General features: G+C 39.4%; 1 protein-coding gene and 1 non-coding gene across 5 annotated transcripts in view; one reads left to right on the forward strand and one right to left on the reverse strand.

The window, feature by feature from the left end:
- The window catches only part of GCA (grancalcin), a 44,799-nt gene that overhangs the window by 20,677 nt on the left and 5,285 nt on the right, over window positions 1-18,837 (forward strand). For 3 of the 4 annotated variants that reach the window (XM_059927174.1, XM_059927173.1, XM_059927172.1), the window contains 2 exons: window positions 9,861-10,019; window positions 14,961-15,030. In XM_059927174.1, coding sequence (XP_059783157.1) covers window positions 9,882-10,019; window positions 14,961-15,030 — 208 coding nt within the window. In that variant the 5' untranslated portion in view covers window positions 9,861-9,881. Of the gene's footprint in view, window positions 1-5,519; window positions 5,667-9,860; window positions 10,020-14,960; window positions 15,031-18,837 lie in introns of those variants that run through there. The other variant, XM_059927171.1, reaches the window with a different exon arrangement.
- LOC132369378 (U6 spliceosomal RNA) lies at window positions 16,183-16,291 on the reverse strand. Its single transcript, XR_009504359.1, has one exon. It is a non-coding gene; the product is annotated as a U6 spliceosomal RNA (small nuclear RNA).

The raw sequence follows: 18,837 nt of genomic DNA on the forward strand, positions 1-18,837 counted from the left end.
TTCTTCTGGGACCCCTATAATTTGAATGTTGCTGCATTTAATGTTGTCCCAGAGGTCTCTGAGACTGTCCTCAGTGCTTTTCATTCTTTTTTCTTTATTCTGCTCTGCAGTAGTTATTTCCACTATTTTATCTTCCAGGTCACTTACCCGTTCTTCTGCCTCAGTTATTCTGCTATTCTAGAGTATTTTTAATTTCAGTAATTGTGTTGTTCATAACTGCTTGTGTGCTCTTTAGTTCTTCTAGATCATTGTTAAATGTTTCTTGTATTTTCTCCATTCTGTTTCCAATATTTTGGATCATCTTTACTATCATTTCTCTGAATTCTTTTTCAGGTAGCTTGCCTATTTCATCTTCATTTATTTGATCTTGTAGGCTTTTACCTTGCTCCATCCTCTATAACACTTTTTTTTGTCGTTTCATTTTTTTTTTTTTTTTTTATGGGTGGTGCTGTAATCCTGTCTTACTGGTTGTTTGACCTGAGATGTCTAGCACTGGAATTTGCAGGCAGTTGGATAGAGCTGGGTCTTGGTGCTGAGATGAGGACCTCTGGGAGGCCTCACTCTGATTGATATTCTCTGGGATCTGAGGTTCTCTGTTAGTCCAGTGGTTTGGACTCAGAGCTCCCAGCACAGGAGCTTGGGCCTGACCTCCGGCCTGGGAACCGAAACCCCACAAGCTTCATGGCACAGTAAAAAAAAAAAAAAAAAAAAAAAAAGGAAGTAAGAAAGCAAAAAAGGAGCAGTACAATATCAAAGAATAAAAAACAAACTAGGGGGCTTTCCTGGTGGCGCAGTGGTTAAGAATCCGCCTGCCAATGCAGGGGACACGAGTTCGAGCCCTGGTCTGGGAAGATCCCACATGCCACGGAGCAACTAAGCCCGTGAGCCACAACTACTGAGCCTGCGCGTCTGGAGCCTGTGCTCCGCAACAGGAGAGGCCACGACAGTGAGAGGCCCGCGCACCGCGATGAAGAGTGGCCCCCGCTCGCCGCAACTGGAGAAAGCCCTCTCACAGAAACGAAGACCCAACACAGCCAAAAATAAAATATAAAATAAATAAATTAATTAAAGAAACGTTTACAAAAAATTTAAAAAAAAACAAAAAACAAACTAAAATTAGAAATATAAAAAATATATTAGGAAAAATAAAACTATAATTGAAACAACTGCCATAAGGTAAAATAAAACCACAACAGAAAAAAGGAAAAAAACGGGGGGGGTGGGGAGAGGGGAACAAGCCAAAAGGAGAGAACAATAACAAAGTATAAAGAATAAAATAAAATTAGAAAAATAAAAGATTTATTAGGAAAAATAAAAATATAAAAGAATCAACAACAATGATCAAAAAGGTAAAACAGAACCCCAATCTAAAAGAGGAAAAATAAAGGAAAAGAACAAAAAGAAAAAGCCTTGGCTATGGGCACGGAGTTTAGGTGGGGGGAGGGGGTGGAACTCAGGCAGGGGCGGGGTTTAGGGTGGGGCGGGACCTTCGCGGGTGGGGAGTTGACGTTTGAGCGTGGGGCGGGGCCTCTGCTTAGGACCTGCTGCAGAAGGGTAGAGGCAGCCCATTGAAAGGAGGGTCTCCGGAGGGTGGAGTTCTGGAGTTTGGAGGTAGGGCCCTGAGTGAGGGTGTGTGGCGGGGCTTGGGTTCTGCGCGGCAGGAGGGAGGCTCCGAGGGCAGAGGATTTGGCCCAGGAGCCCAACAGGCTTCCCGGGGCCTGAGTGGACAGGGAAAGCACTGGCCCCGTTCCCTTCTGTTCCTTAGCACCCCTCCCCTACTGTCTCCCCCAGCGTCTCCCCCGTCGCCGCTGGACCCCTAACCGTGGGTGGGTCCCGCTGGGTGTAGGAACTCCTTCCCTCCCCCAGCTGCCCCTCAGGGGTGCCGGTCCCAGAGGTCCAGCCTTTACTTTTGCTCCCCCTTCCCTCCCTCCCACTCCCTCAGGACCTGCGTGCCTGGAGGGGGCCTAGGTGGGCAGAGGATCCGGCCTGGGATCTCAACAGGTTCCTGGGGGTCCGAGTGGGCAGGGGAAACCTGGCCACGCTCCCTTTTGATCCTCTGCCTTCCCAGTGGTTCCCCAAGTTCACCCTTCGGGCGTGGGATCCCTTCCCCTCCCCCAGCCGCCCATCAGCAGCGCCAGTCCTGTCTCGCATCCACTTCTCCTCCCCCTTCACTCCCCCCACAGCCCACATCCTACCCGGTAGCTGGCTGTTCCTCCCGTCCCCTTAGGTGTCCGTGGTCCCCCACCGGTGCCTGGTAGGTGCCCCAGTTGTGAGGAGATGCGAATTCCACATCCTCCTAACATGCCATCTTGAGTCCGCCCCTAAAATTGTTTTTTATACATTACATTTTCATAAGATGATATTGTTCATACAATGCTCACTGAATCATGGGGCAAATTTTCATTACTATTACTGTTGGGCTGCACTAAGCAGCCCTGCAAGCCCTGTACTTACCCAGCTTCAAGATGGAAGAAAGAGCCCAGAGTCAGCAACAGAGACATCAGTGGTTTATTGGATGGGGGAGCTTAGACATCTGAAGCAAGGTCCTGGAGCGACACCCCTCCATGTGTGGGGGACAGTGGGGAGGACATGGGGCGGTCTTTGCTCCGGGGACAGTGGGTTACCAATTATAGGGGGAATTGATATCAGGTTGGCTCATTGGTTACCAGGAAAACCAGCAGAGGAGCACGCCTCTCACTGCCCCTTTGATAAGCTATCACAGTGGCTAAAGTAGCAGCCATTAGCTAAGGCCTGGGGCAAGTATGTAGGGAGGTTAGTCAGGTGAGTAGGAAGCAGGCCTGGTCAAGCAGGGGATGTATAGAGAGCAAGAGAACAGCTATCTTGGGTGGGCTGATCATACAATTACTTAAAAAAAATACTCTTTATGGACTTATTTGAAATTGTAAGTTCCTATACTAGAAAATTTATAATATGAAATACTAGGTTTAGAGACAGAGATACAGCAGACTATAGTGTAGAAAATCCTCTCTGTACCTCACATGATAGTGTATGGGAGGTAAAATCAATTTCCCTTTACCCTTCTGAGTTCTTGGCTGAGATCTCTATGACAAAAAACAGGTGAATAAGAGAAAAAAAAGCCCAGAGGTTTATTAACATGAATCCTCATGTATGCATAGGAGATACCCAGAGAAAAATGAAAAATGAATAATTCTCAGAGGTGGCTTAGAACTTCAGCTTAAATACCATCTTCAGCTAAAGAGAAAAGAAAGGTGTGGGGAAACTAGCTACTGGGAGGTTACCAGGAAAAGAAAGATAAACAAGCATAAGATTTGTTATGCAGATTTAAGTCCCTGCCTTCTTTATTGATAAGGGACTAAACTTGTCTCAGAGTATTCATCTCTGTCCTTCTTGGTAGAGAGGGGAAGAGGGACACTTTGGTCCTGCTGTTAGGTAATTGGAGAGTAGAGAGCTTTTCTTGTATCTGTTTCTTCTTAATTGCCTTCAGTTCAAAATAATCCTTATGCCAAAGTGGCATATTTTGGGGTGGCATATTCTGCTACCCTTCAGTAGGAACTTCCCTGGGTAGTTCTTTCTCTAAGAAAGAGACACATTGCCTAGAACTTGAAAGATCAGATATTTTATCCTACTTGCAAGCTAACAAGTAGCCTGCCACAATTTCATAGAAGTTGACAGAAGGCATGAGATTCCTCTGTCAGAGACAAAGAACTTCGTTACTTACAGCACAGGCAGCATGAGCTTCAGGTTCTCATGCATTCCTTTTGCTCCCAAGTCCCACTGAGTAAAATGGAGCTCCTAGGTGGGTGATGCAGAAGCAGTGGGTTTGAATCAGCATGAAGGAACTCTAAGCTTAGGAAAGTCTTGCTAGCAAACCTAAGCAAACTTTGCCCTGGAAGGAGAAATTATCTTTGCTATCTTGCAGCAAATCTTCTCTCTGCCCTTGAGGAAAATACTATCCCTATCCTGAAACTACATATGTAGAAATGCAAGGAACCCATGGAGTTTTGACAAAAATGTAATGCATCGGTAAGGCTAGTATGATGAAAAGAAGATGCACAAAAATTCTGACCAGCCATTTAGACTAAGATGGTAAATGTTAAACACTTGATCCTGAGTATTTCTTTGAATACGCAGTTAATCAATTAGAATAAAACTTCGCAATGATTTGTTTTGCTTTGTAATGCTTTATCACTTGATGCTTTAATGAGTCAAATGTTCTTTCCTCTTATCAAATAGGTTTTACCATCCCCCTTTATTTATTTATGCTAATAATTTAACCTCAGTGGCTAAAGTATTTCTTATTGTGTTAGGGGAACCAATGCACATTTTGTCAAGAGTGGCTTGTACCTTAGCAATCTTCCTTTCTCTCTGTCTCTTCCTGAGAAAATTAGGTTTCACAAGGTTCAACAGCTTCCTCCTCTGTAATGTAACTGACCAACAGTTACTCAGTTTTGCAAGGTTGATTTCCTCAGCTAATACATGACACTTTCTTCCACATCCTTATTCTTAAGAAACATTTTAGCAGTTGTCTTATTCTTCAGAGATAACTCAAAATAATATCATTATGGTCTTTTTGTTTGCTTTTAAACTAAGTCTACAACTGTCCGGTCCCTGTGTGTGTCCTGTCCTTTTCAAGCTGGAGCTGCAAAATTCATTTGAGCTCCAGAGAAAAGCAGAACTGTCAATGACTATTACTTAATAAATCAAAGTAATTGAGCATTTAACTTTGCACCCAGTGATTAAAAACCAAGCTGTTCCTCGGTGGATATAATTAGGAGACACAACTTAAAGAGTTTGCCCAAATGTTGAGTCATTTGTCGGGTTGCCAGATAATATATAGGATGCCTTGTATATTATCAGCGTGTAAACAGAGAATAATTTTTTTGGTATAAGTGTATGACCCATGCAATGTTTGGGACATACTCATATTTTAAAAATTTCCTCCTTTTTTTAGGATAAAATTTAACTGGACATCCTGTATTTTTATTTGCTAAATCTGGCAACTTCTGGTCACCATTTATCTAACAAACTATAATAACCTTTTGGTAAAACTTGGTGTCAAGAGAGTTTTAGCTCAGAAGCACTACCTTTGGAGTAGAGGTCAAGGTTTCATAGTTTTGATGATGTGACATCAACGCTACGCAAAAATAGATGTAAGTAACTCTTCAAGTTTTGAAATTCATAGATACGTATTCGGTAGTCCAGCTTCAGAAGAGTGGAGGTTAAAAGAAGTCATGCACTTGCTGGTCTGGGGTTTCTAAGGAGAAAAGAAACCGACCTAGAGAGCCTTTCCAAAGAGGGTGGAAGTTACTGTTGCAAAGGGTTCTCGGTTTAGCGAGGAGAGAGCGCAAGACCCGAGCGAGTCAATAAAAGAGGAATAGGAAAAGGCTGGGCGCGTGAAGCCAATCAGAGACGAGATGGATGGGACTAGCCTCGGGGAAGGGGCGGGCTTAGGCACTATAGGCTCCGAAGGGCCGGTCTCAGCCAATCCGAGCTGAGTAGGGCAGAGGTGGACTCCGGGAGGGGTTGGTCTCGAGGAAGTGAACGGCGCGGCCGGCGAGTTTATCATCCTCACCTGCGCCTGCAGCTGCACCTCCGCTTTTCGCCCAGCCTGGCAGACGCTGAATTGAAGGGTGACGGTTGACGTTCGCAAGATTGTCATGGCCTACCCGGGATACGGAGGAGGGGTGAGTCCTGGCCGCTTCGGCGCGGCCTCTGCCTCCGCGGGGTGTGGCGCTCCGGCGGGCGGTGCCAACGTGCCGGATCCGCCTTCGGTCGGTCCCTGCTAACTTCGCCCGCCTCTGGTACTCGGCGGCGCCGGGACTTCGCGCCGTGCAGGAAGCCGGGGCTGGGGCCGAGCGGGGAGCCGCAGGTGTTCTGGTCCCTGAGGAACCCTTAGACGAGTCTTTGTGGAGCCAAGGGTGTGGAGTGTTTTTAGAAATTTCTTCCCTGGAATGGAGGAACAAAGCATCCTTTTTCTTGTTCCAGTAATCTTTTGTGGTCCACCCTCCGTCCAACCCTCCTAACCCCCTCTTCTCCAGTTTTGCTAGACATCCTTTTCCTGAATTTTTTGACCACTTCTTTGCTGTTCTCTATGTTGCTTATGAATAAATTAAGGTATGCTAAATGTCTTCTAATGTTTACTATTCTACCAAGGACAGTGTTCTTGTAGACTTTTTGGGCGGGGATGGGAGAGTGGGGAGGTGGAGAGGATTATACTTTCTTATGTAACTGTTTATCCTGCATCATTTTTGGGAATTGGGAGTTGTGATTGTAGTATCCATTATGGTAACAGGAAATAAAATAAAATTTAAAATTTCAATTTACATACATATTTATATTTTAGGTAAGTGTTATAGTGTGATCAGTATTTTCAAGCATAATGATACATTTTAAGCATAGAAAGCTTATACAGATGAGGAAGAAATAGAATAAAAAATAAGTTCCAAGAATAAAAGGAAAAAGGTAAAATTTCTAAATGTTCCAGAAGAGCCTTTTCATTTCTCTTTAAAAAAAAAAAAAAAAAAAAAATGGGTGGGAGCAAGTATCAGATCATTATAGTATGTAGATAGCAACGGATACTTTCCAAAGAGTGATGTAAAACATCATTTGTGAATGTCGAGATTTACAGTATATTAGGCATTGCATTCTTTACAACTATTTAAACTTAAGAACGTCATATGTCGACATAAACTGTGGCGAAAGGTATATAACTTTTCAACATCGTTTTAGGGATAGGGAAGCAAATGTTTGAAGAACACTGACATAAGGTACAGCTGGTATCCTGAGGTATGAAGTGGAGTTCTATGCATTGGCCTCTCACTTGTTTCCTCTCAGCCTGTTGTGACTTACTACACAGTTTATATGTGCAGAATTCTCCAGGGTTACAGATTATATGATCTAGTTTAACCAAAGTAACCCTCACAAAATGGACAAGTAGTTGAAAATTTCTGGGAAGAAACTAGGGATCAAAGATAGTACTAAAGATTCAAAAATGTGCAAAACTACCTGAAAATGACATTGCTGACACTTTTAAGTCCAAGGTTTTCTTCAGTCACATTACCAGGTGAGGACAATGATGACCTAATGATCAGTTTTGATTCATTTGAAACTATTGGGAAGACAACTTGAAATATGAATTTATTATAAACTACTTTTCAGGGTTTACTTTGTAGGCTAGGGGTCCGAGCTTCCCTCCATGTGGGCCCTTCCACATGGGTCTTGAGCTTCTTCATGCTGGCCGTGTTCTACGAGAGAAGCTAAAGCTGCTAGCCCTCTTAAAGTCTTAAGCCTGGAATGCTTGCGGTGCAGTTGCTACCAGATAAAGCTGAAACAGGCCCAGCCCAGATTCAAGGGAGTAGAGAAAAGTCTTTGCCTTTGCAGGGGAAAGGTTGCAAAGAATTTGCAACCATCTTAATCTGGCCACCACCAGGCTCTGACATTTTTGGATTTTGGAGAAGTTAATATTGCGAGACAGGAAGGAAAGGTAGATAGAAGGTTATTCCTAAGGCCAAGTTCTTCATATAATACTGCTTGCCTGACTTTGATTAAAACACAAGTATGCTGAACCCTCCAGGCACACGTGGAGATGCCACAGTAGAGGGTCTATAGCCAGTCTCCTGGCACCAACTCAACATGAGTTTTTCACTAATAGGCTTATATTTAGTTTGGCCTCTCTTCTTAGAAAAAAGTTTTTTCAGTTTTTCTTCCTTCTGTGAAGCTTAAGGTGTGAGGGTCTCCAGTAAGCCTTAATTTCTTGGATATGCCCCACGCCTTGATTGCCCTCCGTGTCCTTGGAGGCCTTGGAACCAAAGTCTAGGTGTTTGTTATTGCCTCAGAGCAAAAGCTGCGTTGGGAATTTTGCTAATCCTTTTACTCTGGGTCTAGATTTGTCCCCAGTATTGGCTTGGAAGTTTCCCCGTATGAATGAGGAAATTTTACCTTTTTCCTTTAATATTAAAAAATAATATTTTATGCAAATTTTTTATTTTTTATTTTTTTGGTGAAGATTGATCTTATCCTAGTTACCCTTATTAGAAATAGGAAGTTTTTTTTTCTTAAGTCAATATTTGTAATCTATAGAATTTAGATACTTTTAGAAGGCCCATTTCATTTACATTTTCTTTTTTTTAATTTTTTAAATTTATTTTATTTATTTATTTTATTTTTGGCTGTGTTGGGTCTTCATTGCTGCACACGGGCTTTCTCTAGTTGGGGCGAGCAGGGGCTACTCTTCGTTGCGGTGCGCGGGCTTCTCATTGCAGTGGCTTCTCTTGTTGCAGAGCACAGGCTCTAGGTGCACGGGCTTCAGTGGTTGTGGCACGCGGGCTCAGTAGTTGTGGCTCGCGGGCTCTAGAGCGCAGGCTCAGTAGTTGTGGCGCATGGGCTTAGTTGCTCTGCGGCATGTGGGATCTTCCCAGACCAGGGCTCGAACCCATGGCCCCTGCATTGGCAGGGGATTCTTAACCACTGTGCCACGAGGGAAGCCCCTACATTTTCAAATGTATTGGTAAAGAGATGTTCATAAGCATTTGTTAATATGTATTTTTTAATTTGAATTCTCTTTGTGGTTATATACACTTCTCTTTTTTATTCCAGAAACTGGCCTGTCCTTTAACAGTCTGTCTCTTTTCAAAGAATAACTTTTAAACAATCACTTTTTTTTTCAAATTCATTATATTGTTTTAATGTTTATTGTGCCCTTTCTTATACTTCATTGCTTCATAATCTAGTTTTTGATCCTTGAGCACATTTCCTGGAGCTCCCATACTTCCTGCATACCTTTTGCCTTTACCATATCCCATGCTGCAGCTTTTCAAACTGCCACTAAAGGCTCCTACCTTTTGCCTTTTTCCCCCTCTTAGAATTCTTTTCTCTTTTTGCCTTCCATCAATCTCTGCTTATTCTTCAAAGATGCAGATCAAGATTTTTGTTCCAAATAGAATAATGAACAATCTTGACACTTCTTCCTCCTCCAGACTCATTAAAAACAGTGAGTAAGATGTCTCTCTAAGATATAAAAGAATGTATACCAAGTTCCAAAGTGGAAAGAAGACAGTAAGCAGAGCCATAGCAGGAAACAAACAGTATGTAGTCTCTGGGGTCAGCTTCATATTTGAATCATGGTCTACTTCCTACTAGCCATTTGACCTTAACTAATTCAGAAACCTCTTGAAGTTTCACATCCTCAACTGAAAAAAGGATAGTACTTTCCTATCTCACTGAGTTGTTGGGAAATCAAATCACATGGTAGATGGAAAGTAGTTAGAACAGTACCTGCAATATAAAAAGCTCTCAATAAATGTTAGCTGAGTATTATTATTGTTGGTATACTCGTTGTTGTTATTCTTATCAGTTTTGAAGAGGACCATTGTTGGAACTATCACTTTATTGTTCTGTTCATTGTTATCTTGCTTTTTAAAAAATAAGTATTTTCTAGTGGAGGGGATGTTTCAGCCCTATGCATTTTCCCATGATTCATTCACAATTTTGTTGTATTGTATTTACCATGTATTCTGTGTATGTGTCTTTAGGTATACTACTTCTTAGTTTTACTCTAGGTGAAGTTTTCTTGTATTTTTTTACTTTTTGCTTCTTGTATTTTTTACTTTTTTAAAGTGTACCTCATTCTTAGAGGCTAGAGACTTCTTTTTTCTTTAACACTTTAAAACATGTTGGATAACATTTGTTAATGAGCTGAATTAAGTAATGCAGGGCATCTCGCAGTTTGTAGCTAACAGCTTTTGTGATAATTTGGGAGCTTTCAGTAACTCGATTTTTGCTTTTCAACGGACTTCTCGTAAGTATTTTCTTTTAAACCAACTTCAGTGGATAATGGGTAATATTTGTATTAATAACCTTCTCCTTTTTCGCTCTTGTAGTTTGGAAATTTTAGCAATCAGATGCAAATGGGACAGCCAGTGCCAGGAACAGGGCCAGCTGTGCTCCCTGGTGGATACCCTGTATGCCCCCCTTATCCGGACAGTTATTCCTCAGCGGGAGACCCCATGTGGACATACTTCACTGCCGTTGCTGACCAGGTAAAAAACTAAATATATAGCACAAATATCAGTTTTATAAAATGATTGCAACTTAAAACAAATGTCAACTCTTTTATTTAGTATGTCATTTTAAATGTATATGAAACTTGCATTTTAAACTTATCTAGACCAATTTTCTTCTTGAGATCAGAGATGAGGGTAGTCATAATTATCTCATTAAAAGGTCTGTTAGTTTGATGTCTAACACGTTAGGAGTAACCAGGGTGGTGCGTGGAGACTGAGCCAGATAGGATCTGGGAAAAAGAGATCTCTATGTAAATCTCCTTGAGGAAGCTGGGGCAGAGTATCACAAAGGAGACTTGTAAATTGTGGATGTTTCCGGGAGAGGCTTGATGGTAAAGCAAATCAGGAAAAGATAAAGGAAACAAGGCAGAATGAAGGGGCAAATACCAGACTAATGAGCAGAGACAGAGATTCATACTTGGGTCTCAGTCACAATCCATGTCTCTTTTCTTTCATAGTGGTCAAGAATGATTTATTGAGTGCATAGAATTTCATAGAAGTTTGATAACATTTTCCATTCATTATTCAGTCACTTAAATGTTCACTAGGTCCCATATGCCTTTCTAGAAATAGAGGATATGCACAGAATTATTACATGTGGCAGACACTTTGTTTTGGCTACCCGAATTCCTTTCAAAACCTCCTTTTCCCTTTTCACATGTGGTAGCGGTTGGAAAGCCCTAATACCATCTCAGACACCTTTGTATAAAGGTAACCATGTGCCGTAAGACTGGCCATTGAGATGTAGGTGCAATTTCTTTGGGATACTTTCCTTTTCCAAATGAGGAAAGCTTTCCTGGAACTAGTGTTGGCCCTTTCTCCTCCTTCATCCTACCTGCCTAGAAAGGAGACTTGCAGTATGGAGGTGCTGCAGCCATCTTGTGATCTTGAGGCAACAAGCTTGAGATAAAGGCCTATGGATGGGGAATGTGGAAACATGGAAAGAGATTGATGGCCTCATTAAGTTGCCACAGAGTCTTGTTTTGCATAGCCCCAGACTTCTTGTATAAAACAATAAACATTGATTTGTTTAAGCCCCTTTTATAACATTTTCTAATTGTTTTGCAGCTAAATGCAATCCTAACTGTTGCATTATACCACTCTTATCTGCAAGGAACTCTTAAGTATTGGTAGTATAATACTGGGAATAAGTATGTTATCTATAGCTGACTATATAATAAATCCATTTTATAAAATTACAACTTAAAACATAAGAACCAGAGATATATATTTAGAGACTTTTTTTGACTTAAGAACTATTTCATTGTAACAGTTGTCAACAATGATTTGCTATGATTGTACTATTTGATACTTTCCTTAAATTTTTCAGTCTTGTGCTTTTGAATAATTAAATTCCATAAGGACATGGCCCTTGTCATATTGTCTCTTCCCCAGGAGGCACTAGGATTATATTAGTCATTGAATGGATACATAAACTATCTCATTTTCAATTTTTAGTCCAAATATTTAGACAGTTCTCTTATATGATGAATTTTGTCTGGCTTTAAGGGTTCAAGTGTAGTATCAGATTTATACATTATGATCCTAGAACCTAATTACCAAACTCACCTCTGCAGCTATATTCTTTTTTGATAGGCCTCATAATTAAAGATACTCTATGAGAAATGTCCAATTAAAAGTTTCTGCAGTGTCCCTTTTTATAGGAGGATGTTTTCCTAACAGTAATGATTCAATCATCAATTGATTCAGGGAAATTCTGATTAGTACCTTCGTAAATACGCACATGCACACACACATATACACACACAAGTATCTTGATAATACCAACAACTTTAATGTGCACACTGCTTGCATTTTTCCACACAGCAGCTCTGTGAGGTAGGCAAGATGGATGTGCTCTTTTATTATAGATGAGTAAGTAGAGATTAAGATTGATTAGCCTAACAAATAGGACTTGAACTTGACTATCATTTCAAAATCTTGCTGCCTATCAGTTAACCTAACCAAGGGCAATTGATTTTTTGTTAATTATCTATCTAAAGCTCTTAATATTTAATTTGAAAATGCAGTTTTCTACCACTAATGATAGGTGATTTAGTCGAGGGTTTAGATAGTTGATCACAGTCCTCAGCTCAAACTGCCTGTAAAGAGATCCAAAATGATCACTTGGATTTTCTCCGTATAATTTAGGAAGACACTGCTTGTTAGTCAGTTAATTAAGATAACATGTTTTTATAAAATGTATGAAATACAAGTATGAAGTAGTATATCAGCATAATGCTTTCTGATAGTGATAAATAACTTTTAGCAAAACTATTCAGGTTGTTCGAAAAACTCCAAACTTCTATAAAAACGCATGTAAAATAGAATTTCATTCATTAATTAGGTTTTAGATTTTTAAATTTAATCCATACTTGAATGAGAAATTGTAATAGTTTCAACCTTTTGAAATAGTAAATGAATATGGCTACAAACTGGCAGAAATGACTACAGTTTAGTGAAGAACCAAAGGAATTATCTTCATTCTACCAAACAGCTATCTTGCTTTGTACTAGATACTGGGCTAGGGTCTGGGGATGAAAGATAAATGAAACTCAGATACTGACCTAGACGATCTCTGTCTAGTCAGGGAGATAGACCTGTGGGAAATGATAACGGTACAGGGAGAGGCGTGCTCAGGGTGAGTGAGTGAAGATGACAGCAACACCAGGAACATCCCTCCGACCCTTGTACTTGTTCTCTTTGCCGAGAACTGCACTGTCCAAATTACACAGCATGTGAGCCACGGATGCAAGGTACATGTGTAGTTCTCAAGCCTCCAAGTAGTGCGTTTTAAGGAGTAAAAAGAAACAGGTGAAATTAATTTTAATAGAATATTTTATCTAACCCAGTGTATCAAAAAAGATTAACATTTCAACATGTAATCATGTAAAACTTATTAATAAGATACTTTACTCTATGTCATGGTTACTAAGTCTTGGAAACCTGGTGTGTATTTTACACTAACAGAACATCCCCGTTCAGACTAGGCACATTTAAGTGCTCGGTGGAATGTAGGGCTAGTGGCTTCTGTTTTGGACAACTCGGGCCTAGAGCACTCTTCCCTCAGATGTCTGCATAGCTCGCTCCTTCGCTTTCTTCAGATCTTTCTCAAAATTCACCTTATATATGAGGCTCTGCTTTGCCATCTATGTAAAATACCATTGGCCTCCTCACCCTACTCCACAACACTCCTTCTTAGCACCTTTACTCTGCTGTATTTTTTCCCTCAGCACTTACTACCATCAGATGTAATTTCTGCTTTACTGCCTCTCTCCCACCACTAAAATGTAACCTCTATGAAGGCGAGGAATTTGTTTTGGACACTGCTTGGTACTTAGTCCATTTAATGGTGCTTGAACATGTTAGGTTGTTCAATAGACGTATGTTAAATGGATGAATTTCTGATTCTTTCTAAATGGAAGATATCTGTTTCTTAGCGTATTTGTTTTAATGATTGCTCTATAAAATTCTTTCATCCTGTATGAATTTGTTCTAAAATGGTTCATGCTTGTGGACTGTCTTTCTGAACATTAGATTTTTCCACATACTTTGGAATATTGGTTCCTTAAACTTACAGCGAGTGAAGTTTTTGTTTCTTCTCCTCACCCCCCCACCTCACCTTTTGTCCCCTTCCATGTTTCCTTTCCTCTCCCCATGTCACCCTTCCGTACCTAGTGGTTTTGTGACTTTCCCCACCTAGATTGTGTCCAGAATCAGATTTCACTGAAATATAAAATCCTTTGCCTTGAGTTAAGTTGTTCTAATAAATACTTGGGTTTATTTTCCAGAAACAGGCAGACTAAAATACAATAAATAAACCAGTACATACTTTAATATCTTAAAAATGTAAAACCGTCAGGTAAATCTAACAGGCTTGATAGACCTAAACAGGGTCAATATCAAGAGACAAATGAAGTGAATGATGCAAGAACAGGGTCAGATCCTTTGTTTAAAAACTGGATATTTATTCACAGAATTTTTGCGTTAATTCTTTTTTTAATATTGCATTAAAACATTACTGTGACTACTGAGTTTTCTTAAACTTCCTTATATTTAAAGGTTAGTCTCTCACTTGCCTGATAATGTTTATAATACTCCTTAGAAGTGTTTATAATACTTCTTAGAAGCAGTTTGTAAAATTTTTTTTCTTGGGTTCTTACAAATTACGTGTTTTAAATTTGCCTCCTTAATCCTTTCTCAGAGATGTTGTTCTGAATTTGTGACAGTGTATGTGATGCTTCCAAGTAAATTACTCTTTATTTTTGTAGAAAATAGGATGAGGTACTGAAACATAATGAGAGTATTCAACCTGTTTCACTTCCATTGTGGTTTCTTGTTTGTGATAAAAAACATTTTTTTCCCATAAGAAGGTCAAACAAGAGTATTTGGACAAAAAATCAGAGGGGACTCTAAAATTTTGCTAAGGTTAATGCCGTGGAGGAAAAAGATATTTTCTCTTCCCAGTTAAAGATTCAGTATCCTTTAGAAATAATCTCCCCTCAAAATAGGCATGAAAGGAAAGTGTTTGAGACTTCTCTGAACGCATTTTAGCATTTTAGGCATTTTTCTAACTATTTTAAGTAGAGGTATAATGATTCTCACAAGGTATTACTTTGCACTATTATAGGACAGAGTGATTATGCTATTTTTCAGAAGTAGAGAATATAACTTATATTTGAAATGCCTGAATAATTTAATAGAATAAAATTTGATTGTGAAAAAAGTATTCATGTTGTGTGATGTTCTCTAATGTGCCTTTGCCGTCAATAATTATCTCTATAATTTTGTAGTTGATAATAGAGCAATATTTTGAAGATTGCATATTTATTGATTGGCCTAGAACAGTTAGTTAGCATTTTAGTATGCTTTTATACAACTGATTTTATTAATCAGGTTATAATTATTTTGTAACAGGATGGTGAAGTGGATGCTGAAGAACTTCAGAAATGTTTAACACAGTCTGGAATTAGTGGAACTTTTTCTCGTGAGATCTTTTTTTTCCTCTGTTAAAATTGGACTAGGAAATTCATTTTCTAACTTTTTTTTTTTCCATACTTAAAATATTAAAAAAAATTTTTATCACAGATATACATGCACATAGTTCAAAGAGCCAAATAATTCTGCAAAGCTTGTTATGAAAATACTGTTCAGCGTGCATTCCTCCCTCCCCGATGTTAACCACTCGCAGAGAAAAATCTCTTTAAAGTTCTTCAGCTAATTCTTTTGAAATTTGCCTCCATATCTCAAAATAGCATGCCTTTATCACTATTGAGTTTCAATTTTACTGATCATCAATTATTATGTCCTGCTGTGGGTGATGAGGAGGTAACCCTCTCACCTGTGTCCCTGTACTCCACACAGGAGCTCCCCTCATCCATCTGCTGTTGAGTAATTTTCATTAGGTCACTAATCAGTATTTGCCTTATTGTTACTATCTAAATGCTCTTCCTGAGTCTTGTGATAATATATGATTAATTTTCCTTTTAATGTAACTTTTTGCTTTTTCTGAAATTAATCCTCATCCAGGAGCTTTCTGTTGTGCTTCGTTTTCTGTGCGTAGCTGTCATGCTTGCACTCCTTCTGGAGCCCTTTCTTCTCTCTCTTGAGTTGGAGCTCCCCTTCATTCCATCCCTTGTTGTCATTTTAAATTCGATAAAATATATTGAATTAGCTTCTTAATAAAAGTGCATGGGAGGTAAAGTTTTTGAGACTTTATCTGAAAATGCTTTCATTCTGTCCTCAGAATTAAGTGATTGGCCAGGTATAGAACTCCAGATTACAAATCATTTTGACTTAGAATTTTAAAAGTATTGCTCCATTGTTTCCAGCTTCCATTGTTGCTTTATCTTTTTGTTTCCTGCCTGTATGTGGTTTGTTATTACTGTGTGGAGGCTTGTGAGACCTTCTCTTTGTCCCTAGTCTGAAATGTCACAGTGCTGTGCCTGTTTGTGTTGGGAATGCAGTGGGCACTCCTAATCTGGAAACTCATTTGCTTTAGTTCAGCGCTGTTTTCTCCATTTTCTGTCTCTGGAATGCCTGTCTTTGGACTGGGTCACTTTTCTTACCTTATCTCTCCTACCTCTTATTTTCCTCTACTTTTGGGGAAATTTCCTCAACTTTATTTTCTTTTTCTTTTTTAACTGTGGGACGCTTCACAGAACAAACTTGCGTGTCATCCTTGTGAAAGGGCCATGCTACTTTCTGTCTTGTTCCAATTTTAGTATATGTGCTGCTGAAGCGAGCACTCAACTTTATTTTCGAAACCTTCCATTGAGTCTTTCATTTCTCCTATCATGTTTTTAAAATCCAAGAGCCTTTGTTCTTTTTTGATGAATGCGATGTCTTTCCTTATCTCTCTGAGACTGTTAATGTATTTTTTTTTTAAGTTTTTTTCTTCCTACATAACCTACTTCCTCCAGTTTTTTTTTCCAGGTTGTTTGTTTGGCTATCTTTCGCATTAGGTGCTTTTCTCAGGTGTCTGATGATCCTAGCTTGCTCATATTTAACTAAAATGCCAGTTAGAAGCCCTGAGAGCCAGGCTGGGTGTTGACTGTAGACTTCAGAGTCTGGTGGTTTGGCCAGGCAGTGTGTCCTCCCAACACTGGGTATCAGGATCTTTCGGGATTTCCTTTGGGGCTGGTTGTCCAGTTGATCTTCTGTCTGGAGGGGAGGAGGGAAGACTCAGCAGGGTTCGCAGTCTTTTGTAAATTGTCACTGAATTTCCTTGTTTTAGTAGATAGCCCTGTCCTCAGCTGTGCCTGGTTTCCTGCAGTGCACAGTCCTCTCCAGAGGATAAAACCCCAGACGTCTACTGGCGTGGGAGTAGACGGGGTAGCTATCCATGTAGCTGGAGCAAGGAGGGGATTGGGGGCTCTAAAGGCTCCTTAGATAGACATTCAATCAGTCCTTCGGTTTTTGTCTCTACATTCACACCCATTTTCAGAAGTACCGCCAGTTCTTAAACGTTTGGAGTCTCCTCCAGGATAAACCAGGCTGCTTCTCAGGCTGTCTTATTGCAAGTTCAGGAAGCCACTTTCTCAGATCTAGGTTGTCAACTTAGGTCCACCTACTTTTCCAACTTGCAAAATTTTATTCCTTTGTTTCCTCTCTCATTCTCTTTTTCTCTCAAGGATTACAACTTTAGAAATTCAGTTTAATTCTGTCCATTCTAATGGGGTGTGGGGAGAGAGGGAAAATCTGTCAACTTTCCTAAAAATTCTCTCCCTCCATTCTTTGTCAGAGATATTTAATCTTACATATACTTGGTCCTGTTTTGAGATTGATTGAAGTTCTGCTTATTTGATGACTCAATTTTTGTCATTTATTATCATCTATTCAGATTCTCCCACTTAATGAATGTGTGCCATGTTAACTTTCAGGCAAAACAGATGTCATTTACTTGACAAAATGATGGAATGCCATTCCAGAGATTTCTCCGCCTCCTTGCCTGAGTAGTTTTTGTATGAAGGAGCGCTGGTCTCCAATCCTGACTCCTCCACCTGTTAGCTAGTGAACGTGGGAAACTTTATCTTTCTGGGCCACAGTTGCTTTATTTGTAAAACTGGGGCTAGGATAGGTTTGGCATGTTTATGTGAAATCACAAAACACACACTACCTGGCTCATAGTAAATGCTATTCACTGTCAATTGAATTGTCAGTCTGAAAATACTGTAACCACCTATTCTAACATTGACACCATATGAAACTTTTAAAGAAAGCTCTTTTAACTTTGGGATTGTTCTATAATTTTCTTTAATGGGTCTAAAATTTAGCTGAAATAGTTTTTTTCTTTATAAAAATTTCAAAATATTTTATCAAATAGCATAAAGTAAAATAATTTTAAGCATTTTTACTTATTTATTCATTCATTTATTTTAACGAGTTACTAGTAAGAACTTTGTAAACTTGACTGAACTGTACTGACATATCTCCTTTATCAGGACTATGTAATTAGTCTTGAGATAAATCAGCATGCTAGTTGAATGTAATTGTGATAAGGTTTAGAAAAATTAAATTCTGCCTAGTGAGTCCTCAGTTATAGTTCTTGAAACATGAAAGTGTTAATATTCCTAATAACCCCTGATTTTAAGATAGCAAACTATCTTGTTATCTTGATTTCTTCTTCCTTTCTTTTCCCCTCCCCCGAGAACACAGTTGCTTTCAGTTCTGAAGCTCATCTTTTTCTTACTTGGTTGATTGCAGTAAACTACCAGATGATTTACCTACATCCAGATCCATCTTACTTTACTCTCTAGTATGTTCTTTGTCAGCTACTGTTTCTGAAATGGAAATTTTAGAATTGCCCCTCTGTTCCTTAAAATCCTTTAGTAACTTCCATTGGTCTAAAGATTTAGGGTGGCATTCAAGACTTTCGTGACCTGGTCCTCATCTGGCTTTCTGAAGTCATTATATGCCTCTCCTTCCTATATACCCCAGGCTTTAACCAAATCTCTAACACTTTCAAGTTTTGTGATCTCAGTGTATGACAACATCTACTTAAACCTGACTTGGCATTTGTGTTAGGAAGACTGAAACCCTCCTTTTCACTTGTTTAATTTTCAGTATTTTATAATTGCTTATTTAATTACCCAAATCCCCTTACTAGATGTGAGTAGTATGAAGGTAGTAATTTTTATTTTAGTCTCTCTTTTTTTTCTTTTTTTTTCTTTTTTTTTTTTTTTTTTACTATGCATGCCTAACATTCAAAGTTTGTTCATTGGGTGATTTTGTACGTTTGGCAATTTGTAAATGTTTTGTTTTGAAAACAGAAATTGTTGTAATTTTATATAAA

This window comes from Balaenoptera ricei, chromosome 7 (genome assembly GCF_028023285.1).
Source record: "Balaenoptera ricei isolate mBalRic1 chromosome 7, mBalRic1.hap2, whole genome shotgun sequence".
Taxonomy (NCBI): Eukaryota; Metazoa; Chordata; class Mammalia; order Artiodactyla; family Balaenopteridae; genus Balaenoptera; species Balaenoptera ricei.